Source organism: Monodon monoceros, unplaced genomic scaffold (assembly GCF_005190385.1).
Source record: "Monodon monoceros isolate NGI ecotype Baffin Bay Population unplaced genomic scaffold, NGI_Narwhal_1 Super_Scaffold_3, whole genome shotgun sequence".
Lineage (NCBI taxonomy): Eukaryota > Metazoa > Chordata > Mammalia > Artiodactyla > Monodontidae > Monodon > Monodon monoceros.
This window is the reverse complement of record NW_021703780.1, coordinates 9,866,212-9,894,151: the sequence shown is the minus strand read 5'-3', so window position 1 is coordinate 9,894,151 and position 27,940 is coordinate 9,866,212. Positions and strand designations below refer to the sequence as shown.

At 35.7% G+C, this 27,940-nt stretch overlaps 1 protein-coding gene across 5 annotated transcripts in view; it reads right to left on the bottom strand.

Moving 5' to 3' along the window:
* HIVEP1 (human immunodeficiency virus type I enhancer binding protein 1) overlaps nucleotides 1-27,940 on the bottom strand; it is a 144,109-nt gene that overhangs the window by 43,695 nt on the left and 72,474 nt on the right. For all 5 annotated transcript variants that reach the window (XM_029242170.1, XM_029242172.1, XM_029242171.1 and 2 more), the window contains exon 3: nucleotides 26,180-26,233. In XM_029242170.1, the coding sequence (XP_029098003.1) occupies nucleotides 26,180-26,233 (54 nt within the window). The remainder of the gene's footprint in view (nucleotides 1-26,179; nucleotides 26,234-27,940) is intronic.

Sequence of the window (27,940 nt, the reverse complement as noted above, 5' to 3'; positions counted from 1 at the left end):
GGGGTGTTGAGTGTGCTTATAAACAGGAAGTCAAAGTCAGCAGAGAGAAAGAGACTGAAAATGCAAGACAGATAACAAATAAATTAATGTGCAATGAAGAACCACACTGGAAGTATAGCAGCCAGGGACCGACCACGTAAGATATGGGAACAACTAATTTCACTTAGCAAGCGACAGAAAGCCACATCCATCTCCAAGTTCTTCCCATTCCTCACGGAATGGACTTCAAACATCTAAGACACCAAAAGACAGCGTGGTCCTCTACCCAGCTTCCCAAGCCTCCTCCACACCGTTCCCCTCTCCTCACTTTGCTTCAGCCGTGGTGGGTGAACTCTGATGCCTCAACAGGCCTGTCTCCTTCCTGCCCCTGGGAACTTGGACTCACCATCTCTTGAAAAGCCTTCCCTACTCTCAACTCTAAATGCCGGGATCACTTTCAACCTTTAAATCCTAACATCAGTGTTACCTCCTGTCTACCTGCCTACATTAGTTGCCCCATATTGCCCAAACCCTGTTTATTTTTCATAATTACGATCACAATCTGAAATGCCCTATTTATCTACTTATATGTTTTGTCTACCTTCTGATTAGAATATAAGATTTATAAGATCTTATGTTTACTATTCATCCCTATACATCCAGCCCTTAATAGGTGTTAAAAAATATTTGCTAATGAAAGAATTCTCTGAGTAAGAGAAAATAAGGGATGAATTTAATATCAGGCAACCTATTGATATACTTCACCACATCAGGAAGAATAAATGAGAAACTCACATGGCCATTCTGAATAAGGGTGAATGATATTTAATAAAATTCAACATCCATTCTTGCCTGGGGATATAGAAACTCGAAAAGCATTGCCCTGACCCAAACAGTAAGAAAAAGCCAGAAATATCACAAAAATCAGAACTTCTCTTGAGTTCACCATAAAGCAGAATCACAAGGCAACCAAACAGCCTGAACCCCACAGAGGGATGTGTGGACCAGCTCCGCTGGGGCAAGCAGGGAGGAGAATGTGGAGGAAGACGTGCCAGCCTCGCGAACGAGTGAGAAAGCATCACCCCAAATTGCAACAAACTGCTGGAGGCTGAGCGTGGGGTGGATAGGCCTGGCCTTGGACACAGGGGGCTTCACACCCACACCCAGGCTCTGTTCTGTAGGCCTCCCCCAGGTGCTCATGGCGGGCACGCGGGAGGGGCTCAGCTGCCACTGCAGAAAAGGCGCCAAGCCCCAGGCCCTGCCTGAACGCTTCTCTGATGTGGAGCAAAAGCCTGAAGGCTTAAGCTGCTGGGAAAAGAGCAGCAGCCTTGGGTAAAACCCACTGTGGCTTGGGGGAGAGCAGACCAGGAAATCTCTATCCCAGGGGAGGTAGGAAACTGTCCTGGGACCAAAATCCCATTCCAGTACAATGAGAGGTCTGCTACCCTGGGAGAGCAGCAGGCAACACGGAACTGCCTCTGACTGAGGCTGCACCAGGATAAAGAGCAGTCCTCACCTGCCCGACGACAGCCTTGCACGGCGTTCTACTACGGGCAGAGGGGCAAGGAGGGGGAGACTCCATATCCCAGCATTGCTATAAGCACAGGCAAAGGGCAGGCCACTGATAGAAGAACTGGAGGCCAGCATGGTGCACTGAAGATAAACACAGTGGACCAAAATCCTAATGCAGCCCCACTCCTGAGCAGGTTGCCTCAACTCCCCACCTGATGACCTGACAGAAGAGCAGTGCCCATTTCCAGCTATTAAAAACTACTGAACTCAGTATCTACTGTGAGGCACGCACTTTCCAAAATTCAATAAAAAGTTAAGATACGTGCACTATCAACCCACTGTCAAGAGACAGAGCAACCAAAAGAACCAGACTCAGAGATGATCCAGATGTCAGAACTCTCAGACGGGGAAGTTTAAATAACTATAATTAATATGTTAAAATATCCATGGAAAATGTTGACAACATACATTCACAAATGGGAATTTAAACAGAGTGGGAGGGTCAAACAAAAACGCTAGAAATAAGACAAAGTAATAGAGATAAAGAAAGCCTTTGATTGGCTCATTAACAGACTCAACAAAACTAAGGAGTAAGTAAACTTACAGATAGGCCAATAAAAATAAACCAAACAGAACACAAAGAAGAAAAGTAACATGGGGGGGAAAAAACAAGAACAAAACATCTAAGAGCCACAGGACAATATCAAATGGTCTCATGTATAATTGGAATCACAGGAGGAGAAGAAAGAACAAACAGGGAGGCAGAAGTATGTGAGAAATAATGGCCAAGAATTTTCCAAAAATAAACAACAAACCGTAGATCCAAAGAGCTTAGAGAACCCCCATGGAATGAATAAGAATAAGAAAGATTAAGAATGAGGAAAGAAGGTGGAAAAAAAACAAAAAATAAAAGTTAAAAAAAAAAAAGAAAAGGAGAAAAACCACCTAGACAAATCATATTCGAACTGCTGAAAACTAAAGGTAAAGAGAAAAGCTGGGTAAAGGCACCCAGAGGGTAGAAAAATTATACAGAGAATCAAAGATAAAAATTAAAGCCTAATTCTCAACAGAAACTGTGGAGTGACATTTTAACACTACTGAAAGAAAAAATAAACTGCCAACCCAGAATTCTACATCAAAAAATAACAGCTTTCAAAAAATGAAGGCAAAGCAGACGCTTTTTTTTTTTTTTTGCGGTACGCGGGCCTCTCACTGCCGTGGCCTCTCCCGTTGCGGAGCACAGGCTCCGGACGCACGGGCTCAGCAGCCATGGCTCACGGAACCAGCCGCTCCGCGGCATGTGAGATCTTCCCGGACCGGGGCACGAACCCGTGTCCCCTGCATCGGCAGGCGGACTCTCCACCACTGCGCCACCAGGGAAGCCCAAAGCAGACACTTTTTTTGGGAAAAACAAAAGCTGAGAGCATTCACTGCCAGCAGACCTGTACTGAAAGGTTAAAACTTTAATGTGGAGCTATACATATAAATAAAGAGCTCTGAAAATGATAAAAACGAAAGGAAATTTTAAAAAGAATTTAAAAAATGTCATCGCTTTAAAATATAATACGACGTAAAGTTGTAGCGCACAATACAGTAGTTTGGTAGGAGAAATAATGGCTCTGTAAAAGTCCACCCTAATCCAAGGGACCTGAGAATAAGCCCCTTTACGTGGCAAAGGGGACTTTGCAGGTGTGATAAGGTGAAGGTACTAAAGTGGGGAGACTATCCTGGATTATCACAGGACCACTTCAAACTTAGTCAATTGACAGAAGGGGCAGGAAAGAGATTTGAAGTATGAGAGACTTGACCTGCCATTTCTAGCTTTGAAGAGGAGGGGAACCAGGCTTCAAGGAACACAGGTGAACTCAAGAGGCTGGGAATGGCTTTGAACTGAGAGGAGGAACTCAGGCGCACACAAGGATTTAATTCTGCCTAAGAGCAAGGAAACAGATTCTCCCCTAGAGCCTCCAGAAAGAAACACGGCCCTGCTGACACCTCGACTGCAGCCCAGTGAGACCATGTCAGGCTTCTGACCTACAGAACTATAAGATAAGAAGTGTTTCTTGAACTGCTAAGCTTATGGTAATTAGTTAGGCAGCAATAGAAAACTATCATAGGGGGCCACTGGCCACATATGACTATTTAAACTTAAAAACAAAGTCTGTTGCCCCAAAAAATAACTTTCTATGTTCTCTGACCACAACAAATTAAATGAGAAATAAACAGCCGAAAGACATCAGGAAAATCCCCAAATATTTGGAAATTGAGCAACATATTTCCAAATAGCCTAGGGGTTAAAGAGGAAGTCATAGGGGAATTAGAAAAATCAAAACAAACCTTCAGAGCACTAGGAAAACATGATAAAGAATATTTACCACACCAATGATAGGCAATACTCAAAATCAAACACGAGAGAAATCCCTAAAGTCTGGGACAACTAAAAGATTCTTGTAATAATCGCTATAATTTTTAATCATGTCTCCAAAGTATCTAGCTAATACAATAACAGAATAAAAAGAAATAAGATACAAATGATGGTAAGGAAGAAAACAGCATTATTTGCTGATAACATAATGGTCTCCTGGAGAACCTAGAAGTAACTGAAACTCTACTACATCTAACAAGAGTTCAGTAAGTCAGCTGCCCACCCAAAACATACATATATCAACCTTTTTGCTTATACCAAAAACAGTTAGAAAACACAATGAAAAAATATTCTATTTATAACAGCAATAAAAATAGAAAAATGCCTAGAAATAAATTTAGCACAAAATATTCAAAACATACAGAAAATTTAAAAGTCTTCTGATATGAATCCAAAAGGTACTTACAAAATGAAGAAACACAGCAGGCTCCTGGAGAGAATCAATATTTTGAGGATATCAATTCTTTCCAAATGTCTAAATTTTATACAATTTCAAACAATTTTTAAGATTTGCTCTTTAAAAAATATGACATGACTCTAATCTTCACCTGGGAGAATAGATATTCTAAATTAGACAATAAAATTCTGAAAAAGAGTTATATAAAGAAAGAGATTAAATAGTAAAGTACTTTCTCAAAATTAATGGTTAAGGGCTTCACTTGTGGCACAGTGGTTGAGAGCCCGCCTGCCGATGCAGGGGACACGGGTTCGTGCCCCGGTCTGGGAAGATCCCACATGCCGCGGAGCGGCTGGGCCCGTGAGCCATGGCCGCTGAGCCTGCGCGTCCGGAGCCTGTGCTCCGCAACGGGAGAGGCCACAACAGTGAGAGGCCCGCATACCACCAAAAAAAAAAAAAAATTAATGGTTAAACTGAAAATCCATAGAAAGACTATATATGCGTTTAGAATATGAAAAAGTGGCATATTTCAAAATCTTGGTAAAAGGATAATGTAGTTCTAAAATACGCAATGCAGGTTTCACAATGAGACAATAAAGTAAAGTAGATGTTAAGCAGACACCACGTTCCAAAATAAGTTAAATGAATTCAGTTAAGAAATAAAACCACAGAAAGAACTGGAAAAATATGGATAACTATTTAGCTAATTTTGAGAGTGGAAACACATTTACTAAGCAAAACAAACAAACAAACAAAAAACCCAAAAAACAAGCAAAAGAAAAACCACTTTAATATATAGAAGTTAAACACTCTCAGTGTATGTCAAAAACACTTCAACATAGAAAAGCAAATGACAGAGAAAAGTATTGCAATATATAGGCTGACAACAAATTAATATTCTAACTATAATAACATTTATAAGGGACTCCTAGTAATGACAAATTAAGTAAATCAAATGATCCTCCCTGAGAACATCAGAATAGTTAAACAAAATATGAACATTCTCAGTTTAAAGGCACCAAACCATTAAGAAGGCAATGAAAAGGTACTCGGCCAAGATCTAGGGGAGGATAAAAGTCCAAAAAGTGAAATCAGCATCTGGGGCTCCTTTTGCTCAGAGAGGTTTTGCTTCACCAGAAGGAGCAATGAAAAGCTGAGCAGCTCTTGGACAATCTAAAGAAGTGAAGGGTATAAATGACAGAACCCAGGGCAGGCCATGCATGGAGTCCCTATGAAAACGTACGTTTCCAGTCGAGATCTGGAAGGGCTTCATTCTAGGAACGAGAGAACTGATGTAGACCAACCTTTGCATGAACTGTAACTCACTTTCAGGGACCCAGAAAATCCACAAACCCCAAACTTGATTAAGTTGATACTGTATTGGCTAGTCCTCCTAGGAACCTGGTAGGAGCAAACTAAAACCTTCTTTGGAGGAAGATATCATCAACTTAGGCATCAAACTATTTCATTAGTTTTTCAAATAGAACGTCTAACTCATATTCAAAGATAACCAGGCACCTGAGAAGAGAATTCAACATGAAACAACCAACATTACAAACAAATTGACAGGGGTTCAATATATTGGAATTAATATAGAGACTTAAAAATAGACGTGCTTATTTTGTTCAAGGACAAGCATACTGAAAATTCCAGAGGAGAACTGAGAAGTATGAAAAGAGAGACAACATATTTGAAAAGCCAAATATAAATTACAGAACTGAAAAAATACAATCAAATTTAGACCTCACTGGAGGGATTTAAGTTCAGAACATAACAGCTGAAAACAATAGGAAACTGAGACGTAAGTCAAAAGAAACAACACGGAATAAAGTATTGAGTTGGCCAAAAAGTTCGTTTGGGTTTTTCCATAACATATTATGGAAAAACCCAAACGAACTTTTTGGCCAACTCAATGCTAGGAGACAAAGGAATGCAAAATTCAGGAGCTAGATCTAAAACAAAGAGGATAAATTGCAAAGGCTGGAAATGAAATCTCAGAAGGTGAAGAGATAAATAATTGGGCAGAAGTAATATTTGAGGAGATAAGGTCTAAAAATTTTCAAAAACTAATGAAACACATGAATCTACAGATTTGAGAGTACTATAAACCACAAGCAAGATAAACACAGAGAAATCACACCTATGCAGCACATCACTATGAAGCTGCAAAAGTCAGAGACGAGGCCAAAAGTCTTACCAGTAACAGAAAATTTAATTATAAAACAGATTACCTTCAAACAAGCAATAATTAGGCTCACACGTGACAACTCAACAGCAAAAATGTACTCAGGGAAATAAACTGCCAAGCTAGAATCCTATGCTTCTGTACTCAGAAAAAGTATTTTTCAAGAATGAAAAAGAAATAGACATTTTCTAATAAATGATACTTGAAATAATTTGTCATCTGAAATGTCACAACAGACCTGCACTAATGGAAAACTAAAGACAATTCTTCATGTAAAATAAAATTATCCCACATGGGAAACTAGAGATGTAAGACGAAATGAGTCCCAAAGTGATTAATGAGTGTGAAAAATGAAGATGAATAGCAACTGCATAAAAGTAATAAAAGATATATGTGGAATTCAAATACATGATAATAACAGCATGTAAGTCAAAAGCAGAGTAAATGGACACACCCATAAGAGAGGAAGGAACAAATGCTATGGATGCAGAGCCCCAAAAGCTTGGAGCCAGTATCTGACACAACAGCAGCCTCTCGGAGCATCACCATGCTTCACTAAAGGCACATGGAGAGGAAGGTCAGTGTTCTTGCAGCATTTAGTGAAGAATAAGTTTAGTTTTACTAACCAAAATAGATTCAAAGCTTTGACAATATTCCTAATGGGGGAAATACACTACAAAACAATCAGAACATAGCAGCAACTCTGAACAAGAACCTCAGCCCTGAAAAGAAAAGCAGGAATGGGATATAAGTGGAATTTGAGATCAACTCCTCCCAAGTAACAACAAGAATCATTTAGTCAAGGGTTTATACAATGCAAGATACAACATTAAACTTTTATAGCATAACAAATAGGCAACAGAATACATTTTAAAGAACTGTTCATAAGAAATAGAAAAATAATTATGGGGTGAGGGAGGGAATCTGAATTCACCATTAACAGGCTATGATGTAGCAAAAAAAAAAAAATCAGGAAACAGAAAAAGAATATAGGTTTTAACAGAAAAGGAAAATGTAGTAGAATAAAGACGTACTAAATTTTATACATTATAAAATCTTTGTTAAAATAAAAATTTCGTTAAGTTTCAAAAAAATTAAAACACTATGGGATTGGAGTATAGAGATGGCACATCTCTGTCACCTGGCGTTCTGTATTTTTAAATTCATCATGCACGGGTATTATTCACATACAAATAAATGTGTAATGAAATACTCAAACCCAAAGCAGGTAGTTAGCAAATTAAGAACCCAACAAATAACTGCTTATTTAACAATAATTTAAAATATAGACCAAAACCTAGCAGATAGAGACAAAATAGGTACTCAAATATTTGTGTTAGTAATTATTCAAAGGCAAATAAAGCTGCAGAACTTTTTTATATATAAAAGAAAATTTCTTAAGCAGTCAATATAATTTCAGAGAAAGAATTTTGACTGTAGGAATAAAAAATAAAAACAAAAATAAAATCAGAGATAAATCAAATTGAAAAATTTTAAAATAGAATAAGTAACAACTATGTTTGAAAATTTTAATTAAATAAAAAATCAGGGCTTCCCTGGTGGTGCAGTGGTTAAGAATCCCCTGCCAATGTAGGGGGACATGGGTTGGAGCCCTGGTCCAGGAAGACCCCACATGCTGCAGAGCAACTAAGCCCGTGCGCCACAACTACTGAGCCTGCGCTCTAGAGCCTGCGATCCACAACTACTGAGCCCACGTGCCACAACTACTGAAGCCTGCACACCTAGAGGCCGTGCTCCACAACAAGAGAAGCCACCGCAATGAGGAGCCTGTGCACCGCAATGAAGAGTAGCCCCTGCTCACCACAACTAGAGAAAGCCCGTGCGCAGAAATGAAGACCCAACGTGGCCAAAAATAAATAAAATAAAAATAGTTATTTAAAAAATCAATCTAATCAATAATAAATGTTCTCAGAAAGGAAAAAGGGGGACTTCCCTGGTGGTCCAGTGGTTAAGACTCTGTGCTTCCACTGCAGGGGTTGTGGGTTTGATCCCTGGTCAGGGAACTAAGATCCCGTATGCCGTGCAGTGCGGCCATAAAAAAATAATAATAATAAAATAAATTAAATACATTTTAAAAAAATAAATGAAAAAGGGTAGGACATAACAGAAAAAAACTATTTAAAATTATAAGAGAAGGTTATACTCCATCTTAAAATATTTGGATACTTGTATAACATATAGAATATAAGAAGTTATAAATGCAATCGACCCAAGAAGGCACAAGCTTGAACAAGCCTCTAATTAAGGAAGAAAATAACAATACACCTACTGAAGACATATACATGCTCTTCTTCCTTTGCAAACATTCAACTTTCAAGTAACTTACAGTAAACTTTCATATTAAACATAAGGAAAACCACCCAACACAATCAATTAAGCCCTGACACATCAAAACAGGCCAATCTCAGTGCATGGCACAGCCATTCCAAAGCCAGAAATTATCCTAGATCCATCCTTCTCTTGTACCCAGTGATCACTGCTGCTTGTTCTTTCACCAAACCATCATTACGCAAATATGTCCCCGGTGGACTTTGGATAGAAGAAAGCCCGGTTTTAAGTCCTGGCTTGACCACGTACTAGCTATGTGACCTTAGGGAAGCTCTGTTACTGTGCCTCTTTATTTGTAAAACGCACATAATGGCACCTCATAGGGTTGTGAGGGTTTTTTGAGATAACACATGTAGAAAGCATGGTGTGGTGTCCAGAACTTCACTTTTAGCTCATTAATATTGCTACTGTTGATGATACTATTATTACCATTATTATTATTATATCATCATCGGTTGAATTGCGATACTAGAACAAAATACATAAACCAGTATTTTAGCATTCATTTTCTGTAATACCAAACTGAATACTGAATAATACTGATTCACACTTGTATTTTAGCTTCAGTGAAACTAAATTTTAATACTCTTCTAATAAAAAATCATAAACATATATTTTGTTTGATGTCTTAGTTTATAAAAGAGCTTACATTATTCTAATATGTTCCATGTATTAGAATATAAAATAAGAATTATTATTTGAAATAAACTGAACACCATTAAAATAAAGAATATTAAATCAACACAGAAAAACAAAATTATATCTCTTTCGGTAGTGTATCCTTAAGAAATTATATCTCTTCAGTAGTATATCCTTAAGACCCAGGGTAACCAAACTGGGTCACAAGTTTATTTTTCTGCTAAAAGTTTCAGCAGCGAAGATGTTCTGACTCTATCTTACTCAAAAGAAAAGAGATGAGAGAGTTCCAAATATATTTCTCTGGAGTGTAGAACCAAATAATCCCCTTCTTGCTACATTACTTAAGGAAATGCTTTAGAACAACTCTATGTTCTTTTGGAAAAATTGTAGTCTTCAAAAAAATTGTTAAAGCAAGCTGTATTTTTGTTTCAAAGAAAGTATTTCCAGTGGGCTTTATCGGTGTTAGCTTCCTCATGTGTAGATAGAGAATCTAATGTAGAATCCCTTTTATCAATTTCATAGCAATGTCCAGTCTACTTGTTCTGAGAATCTTTGAATCATCTGCACATAAAAGTCTTACTCTTCTGACCACCAGAGCATCAGAAGGATGTTTTCAGATAAGTACAATTTTTGTTACTGATTTCTAATTTCATTCCATTGTGGTCAGAAAACAAACTTTGTATTATGTCATTCCTCTTAAACTTACTGATAAAAAGTTTTATGGCCTAGGTTATGGTCTATCCCAGGGAATGTGCCATGTACCCTGGGGAAGAATGTGTACTCTGCTGATGTTGGATGGAATGCTCTATGGATGTCTGTTAGGTCTGCTGGTTTACTGTGTTGTTCAAGTCTTTTATTTCCTTGTTGACCTTCTGCCTAGTTGTTCCATCCATTATTGAAAGTAGAGTATTGAAGTCTCCAACTATCCTATCGAATTGTCTATTTCTCCCTTCGTTTCTGTCAGTTTTATCTCATATATTTTGGGGCTCTGTTATGTTTATAACTGTTGTATCTTCCTGATGGATTGACACTTTTATCATTACAAAATGCCCCTGTTTATCTCTAGTAACATTTTAAAATTTAAAGTCTCTTTTGTCTGATATTAGTATAGCTATTTCAGCTTTCTTAAGCTTCCTTAAGCTTAAGCTTTTTCCATCCTTTTACTTTCAATCTACTGGTTTTTCCATCCTTTTACTTTCAATCTATTGGTCTTTTTCAATCTGTTGATAGTTGTGTCTTTGAATCTAAAGTTTGTCTCAGCATAGACAGTATATAGTTGGATCTTGTTTTTTTATCCAGTCTGACAATCTCTGCCTTTCGACTGGACTGTTTAATCCATTCACATGGAATGTTATTATAGACATAGCTGTATTTATCTCTGCCACTTTACTTTTTGTTTTTAATACATGTTGTGTCTCTTTTGTTCCTACATTTCTGCTTTACTGCTTTATGTTACATTAGGTGATATTTTCTAATATAACATTTTAATTTCTTCAATGATTTTTTCTCACTATATTTTTGAGTTATTTCCTTTGTAATGCTTCAGGGCTTACCTTACATTTTAACTTATCTAACTTAATTCCAGTGAGACACGGAAACATTACAACTATATAGCTCCTGTCTCTTTCCCCCTATTTCTGTGGAATTATTGTTATACATATCATATCCATAAACACTACACTCCAACAATACTATGATATAATTTTTACTTAACATAACTCTGTCTTTTAAAGATACCACTAAGAGAAGGAGAGCAAGTGCATACTTATAGCATTTGTTATTTAAACCTTCTTATTTGCCATTTTGATAAGCACTTTCAACCTGACTTTTAAGGAGCACCTCAGAGAAAGTGGTAAGAACAACCTTGTACTTCAAAACAGGTCCTCTTTGGCTATGTTCTAGCCAAGTTAGCAAAGAAGGTAATAGAAAATTGACAACAATCGAGATGAGGTGTTACAAAATAAGTATATTTTTTCTATTTTTATAACTTGCTCTAATGTCTTATAATATGGTTTGTATGAAAATAGTGAGTTGAAGAAACAAAAGATAAAAATGTGAATGTTGCCAACAAGATAGCTGAAACTAATAAAAACCAAATATTCTGATATATTTCTGCAGGTTTAGAAAGATTACCTGGTAGAAAGCTGATTCAGACTTTGATTCAAACAGTAAGTTTACAAAATAACAATCATACTTCCCTGACCAAAGAGTAATACAAATTCATATCCTTTTGCTTTGTTTTCATTGAGAAAGATTCCAAAAACCTTGGTGATTTTTCTAAGAAAGTTCCTCAATTCTTCAGAACATCACAACTTCCCACCAGGTTAACTAAAATGTTATATCAACATTATAAACTACACCAAGAGTAGTCTTATTAATCTTAGTGTTCAGAAAAATCAAAAGAAAGGATTCATTTGTACTAGATGTCCACAGTCTCTACTAAAGACTAAAGAATGAAGCTTTTATTTTTGTTAGAGAGACATACAGAAATGATTTTTATATATCACTGCAGATATATACAATTAAATTTTATAGATTAAATTATGGAGATAATTTGATATAATCATCAAACAATTTACTTCAGATATGCAGTCTAGATTACAGCAGGAGAAATAAAATATATCGATTTAAACACACTTCAAAAACAGAAGAAAGTAAGAGTATATATTGTTTAAAAGCCATGCCTGCTGTGTAAAGGAATCCATCCTTACCACACCTCCACCCACCCACCCAGCCATCCATCTTCATTTATTAATAAATATTTGCCAAATGCCTACTATATGCACTAGGAACCATAGAAGGTGCCAGTATATGATGTTGGGCAAACTGAACTACAGCATTCATGAGGACACTTGTGTGGCAGCAGTGAGCGGAAGAGCTTAAGGGATGAGATCTCATAGGCTGTGTTAGGGAGCTTTGTCTTGTCTTCGCACTGAAGAGACACAGGAAGCCATTAAAGAGGTTTGTCAACAGTTACTAAGTGGCTAACTTCATGCTAGGTGGTGGGCTTCAAGAAATAAACACCCATAGCAACATCCCCATTCTTGGTTCCCTTGCAGAGCTGTACTTCCAATACAATCTGTCAAATCCTTTCCACATTAGCTAAACATCCAACTATGCACACGTTAACTATATACATTTGCTCTCATTTAAATTTTCTTCAGTCCTCTTCCTGCCTTTTCTCGCTCATCAAGAGAGTCTCATTTTCTTCTTCCAAATCTTTTCTTGAATGAAATAGCTACTATTGTATCCCATGCTTGGTGGTTAGTGCAAAATTCTAAATTATCATCCTTAAAATTTGATATTCTTCTTATATATAGCATAGCCCAACAAAACACACTCTGAATACTGAAACAGTAGCAAAAGAATGCCCTGTTTGGGTGAAATGGTACTTTGTTGTTTCCACAGCTGTTTGCTTTCAACTTTTTTAAGATTTATTTTCTAGAATTTCACACAATCGTTTACCTATCTTCAACTGATTCTGCCTTCCCATTGCTTTTATTTTCTATTCTTTCTTCCCCAGAATTATATCCCTGACTTCCACGCAACATGTGTACTGCTTTCTCTGATCTGACTAAACATGAGAAAAAAGAACAAGTCTCCATGTAGGCAATAAACATCTGAGCCCGCCTCTCTTTTTTTTTCTTTCTTTTGCCCCATACATAGGATACAGAAGCAAAGCTGGAGAAAAGCTTAAATAAATCAACAGCAATACACACATTATCCTTTTAAGTCAGCCTGCAACACGATTCATATAAAAAATAATAGAGGCATATGCATGAGGTCAATTATCTAAGAAAGTGAAGATGGTAAATTAAACATAATCTGGGCTTTTTTCCTTATCATTCTTCCATGAATCCCCAAGTGAACCAACAGAATGAGACCCATTTCTTTGGTTTCCACAGTCCTGAGAGATGCTGTCCTCAAAGCAGCTCAAATCCATACATCATAATCTGAACTATTTCATATCTCTCTTGTGAAAAAATGAAGCAGTGGACATAAACACACACTTTATAGAATCTTAAACAAATGTGTTTTGAACATTTTAATCTCCCTGAAACCCTGGGGCACCTTCCAATCAATTATAAAGGCACTGTGTCCTGACTTAACTGGCAGTGACTTTTTCCATTCCTAAATGGTGCATGAAACCCCTTTGCATCTTATAATCAATAGCATTTTGAAGTCAACAGAATAGGCTATAAAACTGCAAAAGAATGCAAGCCTTTCAATGAATTCTATAAAAGTTAAATCTTGCTAACTATTTTAGCCTCTAATTTAATAAATGATTACACCATAGAGTGTAATTAGTAACATTCTTAGGAAATATACTGAGGGTTTCTGCCTCTCATAATTTGTAGGAAGCAAAGTTTTACTTTTTGCGTTTAAAAACCGTGAACAGAATACTTAAAGACATTTATTTTACATAAATGTACTAAAAGGTGCTTTGTTTATCATTATGCAGATCATCTTCTATAAAGCTGCCACCAGTCTAGTTGCAAAGCAATGATCTCTTGGGATTTAGTATTTTTAAATCTCGAAATATTGACAGGATTGACATACGATACCTTTAACTCATATACATGGCACACATAATTAAAATAATACTAATTTTCCTGTTACGTGAGCCATTAGCATTGCCTATTACACTAAAAAAGAACACTTCAGGAGACCTGAATATTTAAATTTAAAATTCCAAGTAATATAGCATGAGAAGAAAAAAGAGATGACTTTTTTTTTCTAAAAAACAGAAAATCTGTTCCTGTTTTCCCAAGGGAAATTAGTTAGGCACTGCTGCCAGACTACAGAAAACCTCATGAATTTTGATTCTACCAATTCAGATTTTATGATAATTTGGGCAAGAGCTGAGTTAAACAGGTTCCGTTAAGGTACAGACTTTTTCTTTCCTATCTATTTCCTAGGGCTAAAAAGAATGGATGATGCATAATAAAAAATTACTGAATAAAAGAATGAACTAATAACAACTTTACAAGGAAAACATGATGATTTTTTTGAGCATTTAATATTAAAAAGTAGAATTTATAAATATATTTATTTAAAATAAACAGCCATTGAGCTCTACCGACCACCAGTCCCTCCCATCAGGAAGCTTGCACAAGCCTCTTAGATAGCCTCATCCAGAAGAGAGCAGCCAACAGAAGCAAGAAGAACTAGAATTCTGTAGACTGTGGAACGAAAACCACATTCACAGAAAGACAGACAAAATGAAAAGGCAGAGGACTATGTACCAGATGAAGGAACAAGATAAAAACCGAGAAAAACAACTAAATTTAGTGCAGATAGGCAACCTTCCAGAAAAAGAATTCAGAATAACGATAGTGAAGATGATCCAGGACCTCGGAAAAAGAATGGAGGCAAAGATCAAGAAGATGCAAGAAATGTTTAACAAAGACCTGAAGAATTAAAGAACAAAGACCTAGAAGAATTAAAGAACAAACAAACAGAGATGAACAATACAAAAACTGAAATGAAAAATATACTAGAAGGAATCAATAGCAGAATAACTGACACAGAAGAACGGATAAGTGACTTTGAAGACAGAATGGTGAAATTCACTGTGGCAAAACAGAATAAAGAAAAAAGAATAAAAAGATATGAAGACAGCCTTAGAGACCTATGGGACAACATTAAACGCAACAACATTTGCATTATAGGAGTCCTAGAAGGAGAAGACAGAGAGAAAGGACCTGAGAAAATATTCGAAGAGATTATAGTCAAAAACTTCCCTAACATGGGAAAGGAAGTAGCCACCCAAGTCCAGGAAGCGTAGAGTCCCAGGCAGGATACACCCAAGGAGAAACACTCTGAGACACACAGTAATCAAACTGACAAAAATTAAAAACAAAGAAAAAATATTAAAAGCAACAAGGGAAAAATGACAAATAACATACAAGGGAACTCCCATAAGGTTAACAGCTGATTTCTCAGCAGAAACTCTACAAGCCAGAAGGGAGTGGCACGATATATTTAAAGTGATGAAAGGGAAGAACCTACAACCAAGATTACTCCACCCGCAAAGGATCTCATTCAGATTCGATGGAGAAATCAAAAGCTTTACAGACAAGCAAAAGCTAAGAGAATTCAGCACTACCAAACCAGCTCTACAACAAATGCTAAAGGAACTTCTCTAAGTGGGAAACCTAAGAGAAGAAAGGGACCAAAAAAAAAAAAAAAACCACCCAAAACAATTAAGAAAATGGTAACAGGAACATATATATTGATAATTACCTTGAATGTGAATGGATTAATTGCTCCAACCAAAAGGCACAGGCTCGCTGAATGGATACAAAAACAAGACCCATATATATGCTGTCTACAAGAGACCCACTTCAGACTTAGGGACACATACAGACTGAAAGTGAGGGGATGGAAAAAGATACTCCATGCAAATGGAAATCTAAAGAAAGCTGGAGTAGCAATATTCATATCAGATAAAATAGACTTTAAAATAAAGAATGTTACAAGAGACAAGGAAGGACACTACATAATGATCAAGGGATCAATCCAAGAAGAAGACATAACAATTATAAATCTATACGCATAGACTGTATCCAACAGAGGAGTACCTCAATACATAAGGCAACTGCTAACAGCTATAAAAGAGGAAATCAACAGTAACACAGTAAGGGTGGGGGACTTTGACACCTCACTTACACCAATCATCCAGACAGAAAATTAATAAGGAAGCACAAGCTTTAAATGACACAATAGACCAGATAGATTTAATTGATATTTTTAGGACATTCCATCCGAAAATGGCAGATTACACTTTCTTCTCAAGTGTCCACGGAACATTCTCCAAGATAAATTACATCTTGGGTCACAAATCAAGCCTCAGTAAATTTAAGAAAATTGAAATCATTTCAAGCATCTTTTCCGACCACAACGCTATGAGATTAGAAATAAATTGCAGGGAAAAAAATGTAAAAAACACAAACACATGGAGGCTAAACAATACGTTACTAAGTAACCAAGAGATCACTGAAGAAACCAAAGAGGATATCAAAAAATACCTAGAGAAAAATGACAATGAAAACACGATGATCCAAAACGTATGGGATGCAGCAAAAGCAGTTCTAAGAGGGAAGTTTTTAGCAATAAAATCCTACCTCAAGAAACAATAAAAATCTCAAATAAACAATCTAACCTTACACCTAAAGGAACTAGAGGAAGAAGAACAAAGAAAACCCAAAGTTAGTAGAAGGAAAGAAATCATAAAGATCAGAGCAGAAATAAATGAAATAGAAACAAAGAAAACAATAGCAAAGATCAATAAAACTAAAAGCTGGTTCTTTGAGAAGATAAACAAAATTGATACACCTTTAGCCAGACTCATCAAGAAGAACAGGGAGAGGACTGAAATCAATAAAATCAGAAATGAAAAAGAATTGACAACGGACACTGCAGAAATACAAAGCATCATAAGAGACTACTAGAAGCAACTCTATGCCAATAAAATGGACAACCTGGATGAAATGGACACTTTCTTAGAAAGGTATACTCTTCCAAGACTAAACCAGGAAGAAATAGAAAATATGAATGGGCCAATCACAAGTAATGAAATTGAAACTGTGATTAAAAATCTCCCAACAATAAAAAGCCCAGGACCAGATGGCTTCACAGGTCAATTCTACCAAACATTTAGGAAAGAGCTAACACCCATCCTTCCCAAACTCTGCCAAAAAACTGCAGAGGAAACAACACTCCCAAGCTCATTCTACAAGGCCACCATCACCCTGATACCAAAACAACACAAAGATACTACAAAAAAGGAAAATAACACACCAATATAACTGATGAATATAGATGTAAAAATCCTCAACAAAATACTAGCAAACAGAATCCAACAACACAGCAAAAGGACCATACACAATGATCAAGTGGGATTTATCTCAGGGATGCAAGGATTCTTAAATATATGCAAATCAATCAATGTGATACACCATATTAACAAATTGAAGGATAAAAACCATATGATCATCTCAACAGACGCAGAAAAAGCTTTTGACAAAATTCAACACCCATTTATGATAAAAGCTCTCCAGAAAATGAGCACAGAGGGAACCTGCCTCAACATAATAAAGGCCATATACAACAAACCCACAGGAAATACCATGCTTAATGGTGAAAAAATGAAAGCATTTCCTCTAAGATCAGGAACAAGACAAGGTTGTCCACTCTCACCACTATTATTCAACATAGTTTTGGAAGTTTTAACCACGGCAATCAGAGAAGAAAAAGACATAAAAGGAATACAAATTGGAAAAGAAGAAGTAAAACTGTCACTGTTTGCAGATAACATGATACTATACATAGATAATCCTAAAGTTGCCACCAGAAAACTACTATAGCTAATCAATGAATTTAGTAAAGTTGCAGAATACAAAATTAATACACAGAAATCTTCTGCATTCCTATACACTGACAATGAAAGATCAGAAAGAGAAATTAAGGAAACAATCCCATTCACCATTGCAACAAAAAGAATAAAATACCTAGGAATAAACCTACCTAAGGAGGTAAAAGACCTGTACTCAGAAAACTATAAGACACTGATGAAAGAAATCAGAGATGACACAAACAGATGGAGAGATATACCATGTTCTTGGATTGGAAGAATCAATATTGTGAAAATGACTATACTACTGAAAGCAACCTACAGATTCAATGCAATCCCTATCAAATTACCAATGGCATTTTTTACAGAATTAGAACAAAAAGTCTTAAAATCTGTATGGAGACACAAAAGACCCCAAATAGCTAAAGCAGTCTTGAGGGGAAAAAAAGGAGGTGGAGGAATCTGACTCCTTAACTTCAGACTATACTACAAAGCCACAGTAATCAAGACAGTATGGTCCTGGCACAAAAACAGAAATATCGATCAATGGTACAGGATAGAAAGCCCAGAGATAAACCCACGCACCTATGGTCAACTAATCTATGACAAAAGAGGCAAGGATATACAATGGAGGAAAGCCAGTCTCTTCAATAAGTGGTGCTGAGAAAACTGGACAGCTGCATGTAAAAGAATGAAATTAGAACACTCCCTAACACCATGCACAAAAATAAACTCAAAATGGGTTAAAAACCTAAATGTATGACCGGACACTATAAAACTCTTAGAGGAAAACATAGGAAGAACACTCTTTGACATAAATCACAGCAAGATCTTTTTTGACCCACCTCCTAGAGTAATGGAAATAAAAACAAAAATAAACAAATGGGACCTAATGAAACTTAAAAGCTTTTGCACAGCAAAGGAAAGTACAAACAAGACAAAAAGACAACCCTCAGAATGGGAAAAAATATTTGCAAACGAATCAATGGACGAAGGATTAATCTCCAAACTATATAAACAACTCATGCAGCTCAATATTAAAAAAATAAACAACCCAATCCAAAAATGGGCTGAAGACCTAAATAGACATTTTCCCAAAGAAGGCATACAGATGTCCGTGAGGCACATGAAAAGCTGGTCAACATCACTAATTATTAAAAAAATGCAATCAAAACTACAATGAGGTATCACCTTACACGAGTCAGAATGGCCATCATCAAAAAATCTACAAACAACAAATGCTGGAGAGGGTGTGGAGAAAAGGGAACCCTCTTGCACTGTTGGTGGGAATGTAAATTGATACAGCCACTATGGAGAACAGTACGGAGGTTCCCTAAAAAACTAAAAATAGAATTACCATACGATCCAGCAATCCCACTACTGGGCATACACCAGAGAAAACCATAATTCAAAAAGACACCTGCATCCCCAGTGTTCATTGCAGCACTATTTACAATAGCCAGGTCATGGAAGCAACCTAAATGCCCATCGACAGACGAATGGATAAAGAAGATGTGGCACATATATACAATGGAATATTAGTCAGCTATAAAAAGGAAGAAAATTGGATCATTTGTAGAGACGTGGATGGACCTACAGACTGTCATACAGAGTGAAATAAGTCAGAAAGAGAAAAACAAATATCGTATATTAAAGCATATATATGGAATCTACAAAAATGGTACAGATGAACTGGTTTGCAAGGCAGAAATAGAGACACAGATGTAGAGAACAAACATATAGATGCTAATGGGGGAAAGTGGCAGGGGGGAGGAGCGGTGGGTTGAATTGGGAGATTGGGATGGACATGTATACACTAATATGTATAAAATAGATAATAAGAACCTGTTGTATTTAAAAAAAAAATAAAAGAATGGGTAAGAGTATACAAACCCGAAAGGAAACAACCACACACACACACACACACACACACACACACACACTTTCTCTCTCTGTCTCCCTTACTCTCTCTCTCTCTTTCTCTCTCTCTCGCTCTCTCTGTCTTTCCCACTAACCAGAATTCATCTCACAATTGAAGATAAGAAATATTGGGGGAGTAACCATACTTTTGGTTAGGTTATAAAAATAAAAAATAAACAGCCATTAATGCTCATTTAATTACACTATTTCCTGGTAATTAATTTATAAACTAGCTAGCATTATTATAATACTGAAATAATTAAACTGTGTTCCTTTAAAAAATTCAATAGTTCAGACATCTCACTAATATATTACACTAGCCCTTCCATTGACTGTATCCGTGTGAGCTTTCATTTTATAAATTGCTAATGCTTTTCCAAGTTTATAACATTTTAAGTAACCCAACCAAGTTTTGTTTTATTGCACATACTTTCTCCCAGGCTGTTTTAAAACATTTTAATCTTATCTTATATTTAATCTTATCTTAACATTATTCATTTTAATTTAATAAAAATCAGTCCAACTTTTCCAGTATGCCACCTAAAGTTTAGTCTCACTTAGGAAGGACTTCATCATCCCTAATTATAGGAACATGCTCTTGTATTTTCTTAAGTATTCTTAGCAGAATTCTTAAGGAAGAGAATGTCACTGGCATTAAAGCATAACCTTATTAACATAAAATACTATTCCAAATGAAACTTCATTTCTTTTTTTTTAGTATCACATGTGCTATTTAAAAAAGAAAAAAAAGGGGAGTATTTTTCACTCCTTGCAAACTTATTCATATTATAAGGAGCTTAAAAAAATTTAGAAAAGTAGGTGAGCAAACTCTGGCTTTCATATTTACCCACTAATTAGAGTTCACAATCTAGTTTTTTGCTCATTAGTCTGTCACGCTCACTTCTCAATTACTCAATCTAGTTTTACATAGGAACCTAACTTCCCTCAAGCTTCCCCAGATAACAAGAGGGTAATTCCAGGCCATTCATTATGCCTATGTTAACAAAAATCCTACTTATCAAGTGACTCCTTAGAGCAAGTCTGAATATCACAGAGTTATTTCAGCAGGACAGATTCCTTAATGTATTTCTTAAGCCATAAACTGCTTATATCCTTAGGACCCATTACTCTCATATACATGGTAAAATAGATGATTAACTGAAATTATTTTTTAAATAAAAATTTTCTGGTGGCTAAAGTATATAATTTCAGAGTGATGGCTGCTAAAAGGAAACTATAGGTATTATGGTGGTGATTTCAGGATTTTGCTGTTTGAGACAGAATAATATGAAAAAATCCCAATGCAAGCTGACCTAAAATCTCCACCTTTTCCTATACCCATTGTTTGACTCCTATTTTTTCCTGAATCATTACAATATTCTTTTAAAAGGCGATCTCTTTATTCAAAGGCTTAATTTAGAACAGGACTAACTGTACTACAGATTCAACTATCACTAGAATACAGCTCTCATCCAGTTATGATGCAGAATAATATTAGAATAACACAGACTTGAAAAGTCCTCATGCCTCTTTCTGGTTGCAGTCCCTGGGATAAGGTTATTTGACAGTTTTCAACTTCAGCTTTTCCATCTTTGTAAAATGGTGAATTTATCTGTAAGATGCTGAATTCTAAATGTCTAACATAAATTCTAGGAGCATTTTTATAGAACATTCCCTGAAACTTTTGACTATACTGCATTCAGAAACAGAGAGTAAATTATTTTAGAAATACAAACTGGTTTTAAAAATCAATTAACATAACAATGCAATTAAGTCAGAAATCACTAACAAAAAAATAAATAAAACCCCCAACCATCCCCAAGGGAAAAAAATTCTATCAAGAGAGTGAAAGAAGAAACCAGCACAGAAATTAATGAGAGCAGCAAACATGAAGTCATATTTAATACAGCTAAAGCAAGGTCTACAAGGAAATCAATAGCTTTAAATGATTCTAACAGGAAAGAATAGACTTAAAAATGAATAAGCCCAGTTTCCAACTTAAGAAATTTCATAACAGAATAAGCTCAAAAAAGAGGAAAAGATAATAAAGAGAAAAATGTAATGAAATGGGAAAGTATGATACAAGAGAATATCAAGAAACTCAGAAGTTGGTACAATAAAAGGGGAGTGAAACAGACAAACCTCTGGCAAGACTAATCAAGACAGAGAGAAAAGGCACAAATGAACAATATTAACAGTGAGAAAATGGACACACAACTACAGATCCAGCAGCAATGAGAGAGAGTAAGAGAATACCATGAATGACGTTTTGCCAATAAATGTGAATAGTTAATAAAATGGATAAATTATAAAAAAATATCTGAAGAGAAAAAAGAAAACTTGAATAATCTCATATTATTAAATACATTGACTTGGTCAATTAATCTATGACAAAAGAGTCAAGAATATACACTGGAGAAAAGACAGTCTCTTCAATAAGTGGTGCTGAGAAAACTGGACAGCTACATGTAAAAGAATGAGATTAGAACATTCTCTAATACCATATACAAAAATAAACTCGGAATGGATTAAAGACCTAAATGTAAGACTGGATACTACAAAACTCCTAGAGGAAAACACAGGCGAAACACTTTTTTTCATAAATCACAGCGGTATTTTTTTGGATCCATCTCCTAAAGTAAAGGAAATAAAAGTAAAAATAAGCAAATGGGACCTAATTAAACTTAACAGCTTTTGCATAGCAAAGGAAACCATCAACAAAATGAAAAGACAACCAACTGAATGGGAGAAAATATTTGCAAATGATGTGACCTATAAGGGATTAATATCCAGCATACATAAACAGCTCATACAACTAAACATCAAAAAAAAAAAAAAACCTGATTAAAAAATGGGGCAGAAGAACTGAATAGACATTTTCCCAAAGAGGAAATGCAGATGGCCAACAGGCACGTGAAAACATCGCTAATCATCAGGGAAATGCAAATCAAAAACACAATGAGGTATCACTTCACACCCATCAGAATGGCTATCATCCAGAAGAACACAAATAACAAATATTGGTGAAGATGTGGAAAAAAGGGAACCCTTGTACACTGTTGTGGGAATGTAAAATGGTGCAGCCACTGTGGAAAACAATACAGAGGTTTCTCAAAAAGCTGAAAATAGAACTACCATATGACCCAGCAATTCCACTCCTGGGTATATATCCAAAAAACCAAAAACACTAATTTGAAAAGATACATGTACCCCAATGTTCATAGCATCATTATTTACAATTACCAAGGTATGGAAGCAACCTAAGTGTCCATCAGCCGATGAATGGATAAAGAAGATGTGGAATACATATACACAGAATGGAATACCACTAAGCCATAAAAAATATTGAAATTTTTCCAACTGCAAATAATATAATTTCATTTTTAAAGCTCAAACTCAGACAAAACCAAAAAGGATATTGTTTGAGAAGACACAATTATTTTTAAGAAGCACTAAAATGATGATGCAAACTTAAGAACACTTAAATATCTCTACCAAGTAGATAGTGGGATGAAATGGAGACTAGCATGTAGGCTGATACAACAGCACATATTAGCAATGTGCCAGTTCTTAAATTGGGTATTGGAATCAAAGATTACCATGTTATTCTTATGATTTATAATAATGCATATTACATATACTAAGTATTATGTATTAAATGTATGTGATAATATACAATATTACACATTATATATGTAATAATATATGATATATGTGATAATATATGATATTACATATTACATATGTAATAATATATATTATTTATATATTATTTTATGTGTCAAATATTGTGTGATAAAAATTTAAAACAAAGTATTAAAATTAAAGTTTATTCATGAGACAGCATATAAAAGCTTTCCTAACTGATCTATTTATTTCTTCCCAGTTTATTTCATACATATTCATCACTACATCTGTGACATTCACTATTTATTTTATTTAAATCTCGTGCAATAATTTTAGAAATAGTGTCAAGCACAGTGGATGTTTAGACCAAGTAAATAGTGCTGTAAGGAAGAAAATAAGGACATTATAGAGAACTGTATGAATGTTGCATGCTATATTTATCCCCAAATCGGTTAAAATCAAAATAAATCACATTCTAGTCATCTGACTTTCATTCATAAGCAGAGAGAAAGAATAAAAAAAATATATTACCATAATTTAGTGCACTTCTTTATCCTATTGGTGTATAATGAGCCAAGTCAGTTTCTTTGCCACCGTATTATACTAAACAGATGAATCCTTCCTTAAAATGTTAGAAAACAGGAAAGATAACTTTTTTAATCTACCAATAAGCAAGGTTTGTTTTCCTTAAGAGCCTACCGGTATGCTAAATGCTTCTGAAGATAAATTAGTTACTTGTCCTAATGGTTAAAAAAAGAAGGGGGGGGGAAGAACCTTGAATAGGTTAAGGACCACAGCATCTTCAATGGAGATGAAGCCTTAGAAACATGAGCAATGTAGAAAAAAAGGCAGATGTAGAAAAAGTTAAAATGTCAGGGGAAATAACCAAAAGCATGTTGGAAAAAATAGTGAAAAAGTGGTCTATTCTATATGACTTATCTTAATCAATAAAAATAAATAACTCTAAATTTTTAAAGTATATTCTTCGAAAGAATAAATGAATTTCCTTTCACCAAACAGACAGCTTAGCAAGCAAAGACCTGAGAAATCTCAAGACGTTTATTACTCAGAAATTTTATCTCATGTTGTTAAAGACAAACTGATGTTTCTCCTCAATTATATTTTGGAGGAAAACGATTTTATTTTTAATTTGCCCAGAATGCGTATGTAAAACTGAAAGCTGAGTAGAAATTCTAGGCAGTGAATTGCACAGAACAATGCTCACTTGGTATTCATCCTAGGTCTTAAATAAGTGTAGCCTGCCAAATGCAGCCCACTGGACTATTTTCAACTTCATTATCCAATTTCTTTTTCTAGAACCTCTGTTTCATTTCCTCCTTCCTATCAGACATTTAGTTCATGGTTTTTAAAGCTCTTTGCCACAGGGGTAGGAAAGAGGGAAAAGGAAGACAAGAACAGATTTATTTTCCTAACTGAAGCAGCTCTAAACCATCAGTAGATGCGGCAAAGATTGACCATGACAAAGAACTTTAAATTGTTAGGTTCTTATAGCCTGAGTGTCTCAAATGCTTCATGATTTCAGCAATGTGGGAAGGGATATTCAGTCAACCTTTCAGAGGAACGGTGTGGCTGTGGTGACTTCTCTGCTCTTCTTAGACTTGTGTTTCTGCAAGAGTGTCATTAAAGGGTCATATTTGATATGGGCCTCCCAGAGATCCCATGGTGGGTGAGGGGAGAGAAAACAGAAGGAAGACACTTTAAGGTGTCCGCGCATCACAGCGTCACTACTCAGACAAACCCCAAACAACCCTGGAGACTTCACAGGCTGGTCCAAGGGATAGAGAAGCTGGACAACCGGAAATTATTTCCACTAATGATACCTAGTTAGGAAGCTAACTAGATTTAAAAAAATGACTTTCCATTGGAATCCTACGTAGCTAAATTACTCTGCCAAAATATCGCACTGTAATTAGAAGATACAACAAGGATAAAGCAATAAAAAATCATGAAATCTAAATGCCATAAAGAGAACCATAGATCCTTCTATTCAATTCTACGCATTAACAGAGAGTGTTGGAACTCTACCCACCTTCCTTTCTTCCTCCCCTCCCACAGGCTGTTGTACATCGAAAGCATTTTTTCATATTACCTGGGAAAATAATCAGTATGCTTTCTGTGATGAAAACCGATTTTTGCTTTTAAGCTTTTTATTCTTCACACAAAATTTACCCATTATAACTAGTGAAAGAACAAAATCCAGATAAATAAAAGTTAATCACCTTCCTCTGCCCCTTCTCTCACCATTGCAACAAATCACCACAGTCAACTGAAATAATTAACATTTTTTAAAAGCTGCATAACATCCCAAAATATGAAGGTGCTACAATTGATGCAATTATTCCCGGCAATGACTAACATTTGGGTTATTTTAGTTGTCTTAGGTTTTTGTCATTTCACAAAGAATACTGCACCACGTGAACACACATATGCACACACATATGGGAACACAGTACCATCAGTACTCATTATACTGGTAACTTGATTGCTATGGGACAGTCTCCCAAACAGGACTTTCAGAAAAGCTGCAACCATCTTTCATATTCCCACCAGCAAAATAGTAACATGTGGGAAACAGTTACAGAATTTGCTATGCAGTTAAAACATTTCACAAAGCAAAGTCCATAGACTTTTAGGTATCAATCGGTTTAAGGTGATTTTTAACTTTGGGATATGTTTACACTGATTCATTTAGAGAGGCTGCAATAATAAGATATTTATACAGGAATCTCTGCATGAATAAAGCCTATACTGGGGTTGATTTTAATTTACCTTTTTTTGACACTTCTGCCCCATTGAGTTCTTTTTGTGCTTCTTCAATTTTGTCTAAGAAAAACAGCAACAAAAAATTATAAGTCAATTCATCATACACAAATAAGAATACAGTAAAACAAATATTATTACTTATAAACAGTACCTGACGCATAGTAATAAATATTTGTTGAATGAATTATTTATGAAACAAATATGTGTAAACTGTTAAAGTAATAATAAAGTCCTTTTAAAAATTATACTTATAATTTTATGTCTTAGTCACAAGGACTACTTCCAACTGTTTCCACAATGCACGTAATTAGTGCATTTTAAATACTGAACCATAGTTAAAAAATGTTTAGCTGAGTAATAAAAGTATGTAAACATAATACTTTCTTTAGGAAGACACACAGATTTTATTAGAGAGATACAGCAAATGCCTACTGGCTTAGAAACAAGTCTAAGCAAAGTTCATAGATAGCCTCAGACCTAAGCCAAACATGGAAGAGATAAAAGAAAGGATGGAAAAATAAAGGAAATGATGGGCTGAAGAGCAGCAACACAATACCCATCACTTTTGCCAACCCCTGATTACAGAATAGTTATCCATGAAGTGTGAGGGTGGAATACTGCATTAAAGAGATACCAGATAAAACTAACGACTACAGAAGTGCTATATATGCACGTAGTTTTGAAAGAAGCAATAACTAACGAAGAGCTGGGATGGATGCCTCAGGAGTGGTTGGGAGAGGGAGGCACACGGGCCCAGAGCCTGTAGGTCTCCCATGTGAGCTTTGAGCACAATTAGATTTTGTAAATAAGCACATGTTCTACTTTGGTAATAATTAATTTAAATTTTATAAGGAGATATATATTTGATGATTTATGACAGCAACCAATTCCAAATCTAATACAGTGGTCTAAGTGCTAATTATAATGGTAAAAGTAACAAAATTCCTAGGGTACTATTTTGTACTGAAATGAATACAGTAACCATAATTATGCAACATTTTAGATAGTCCCTTGGCGTACAGTTTAAATGCTTTCAAAATATTGGTATGTCAGCCATTCATGCCTCCCAGCATCCACCAGCAGCTCCCCAAATGCCCTCTACTGGCCATGGAAGATGCAGCCTCCAAAATAGCATCCTTCCCCAACTAAATAGGGCACAGATCCCACCATATGCCCTTCAAGCTCTGGTTCTATCTGCCTTTTCCCCATCAGCCTTTCCAGAAAAGCCAGAAATCCACAGAACCTTCGATTTACTGATCAAACTTCTTTCAATTGCATGTTGATCCATCCATCCTGCCATATCAGGGCGGGGGTGGGGGGGAGCATCAGAATAAAGGAAACAAGCAATGGTTAATCGTAACTAAATCTTCATCCTGACAAATGCACTCCCCACAGCAATGTCCTATTTGCTTCCTGCTAATTACCAGATCCAGGATAAGATTTGAGGGGAGAAGAGACTATCTTTGGAAATAATATAATTTTTTCTCATTTACAAACTTTAGTTATTTCTCCTGAAATGATGAGTGAAATTGGAAACAGTACTGAAAAAAAAAACACAAACCCTTATTAAATGCAGAAAGTAGATCCTGCACTTAGCAGTACTTTTACTTCAAAAGGAGAATTCCAAATGTATGGGTGAAATCTGGATTAATACAAGTAACAGAAAGACAAGGCCCACTTTTTCAAAAAATAAAATGTACTAAGTACATTGGAGACATTCAAAATGTAAATAAATATTAAATATACAGTCTTTGAGAAACATAAAAA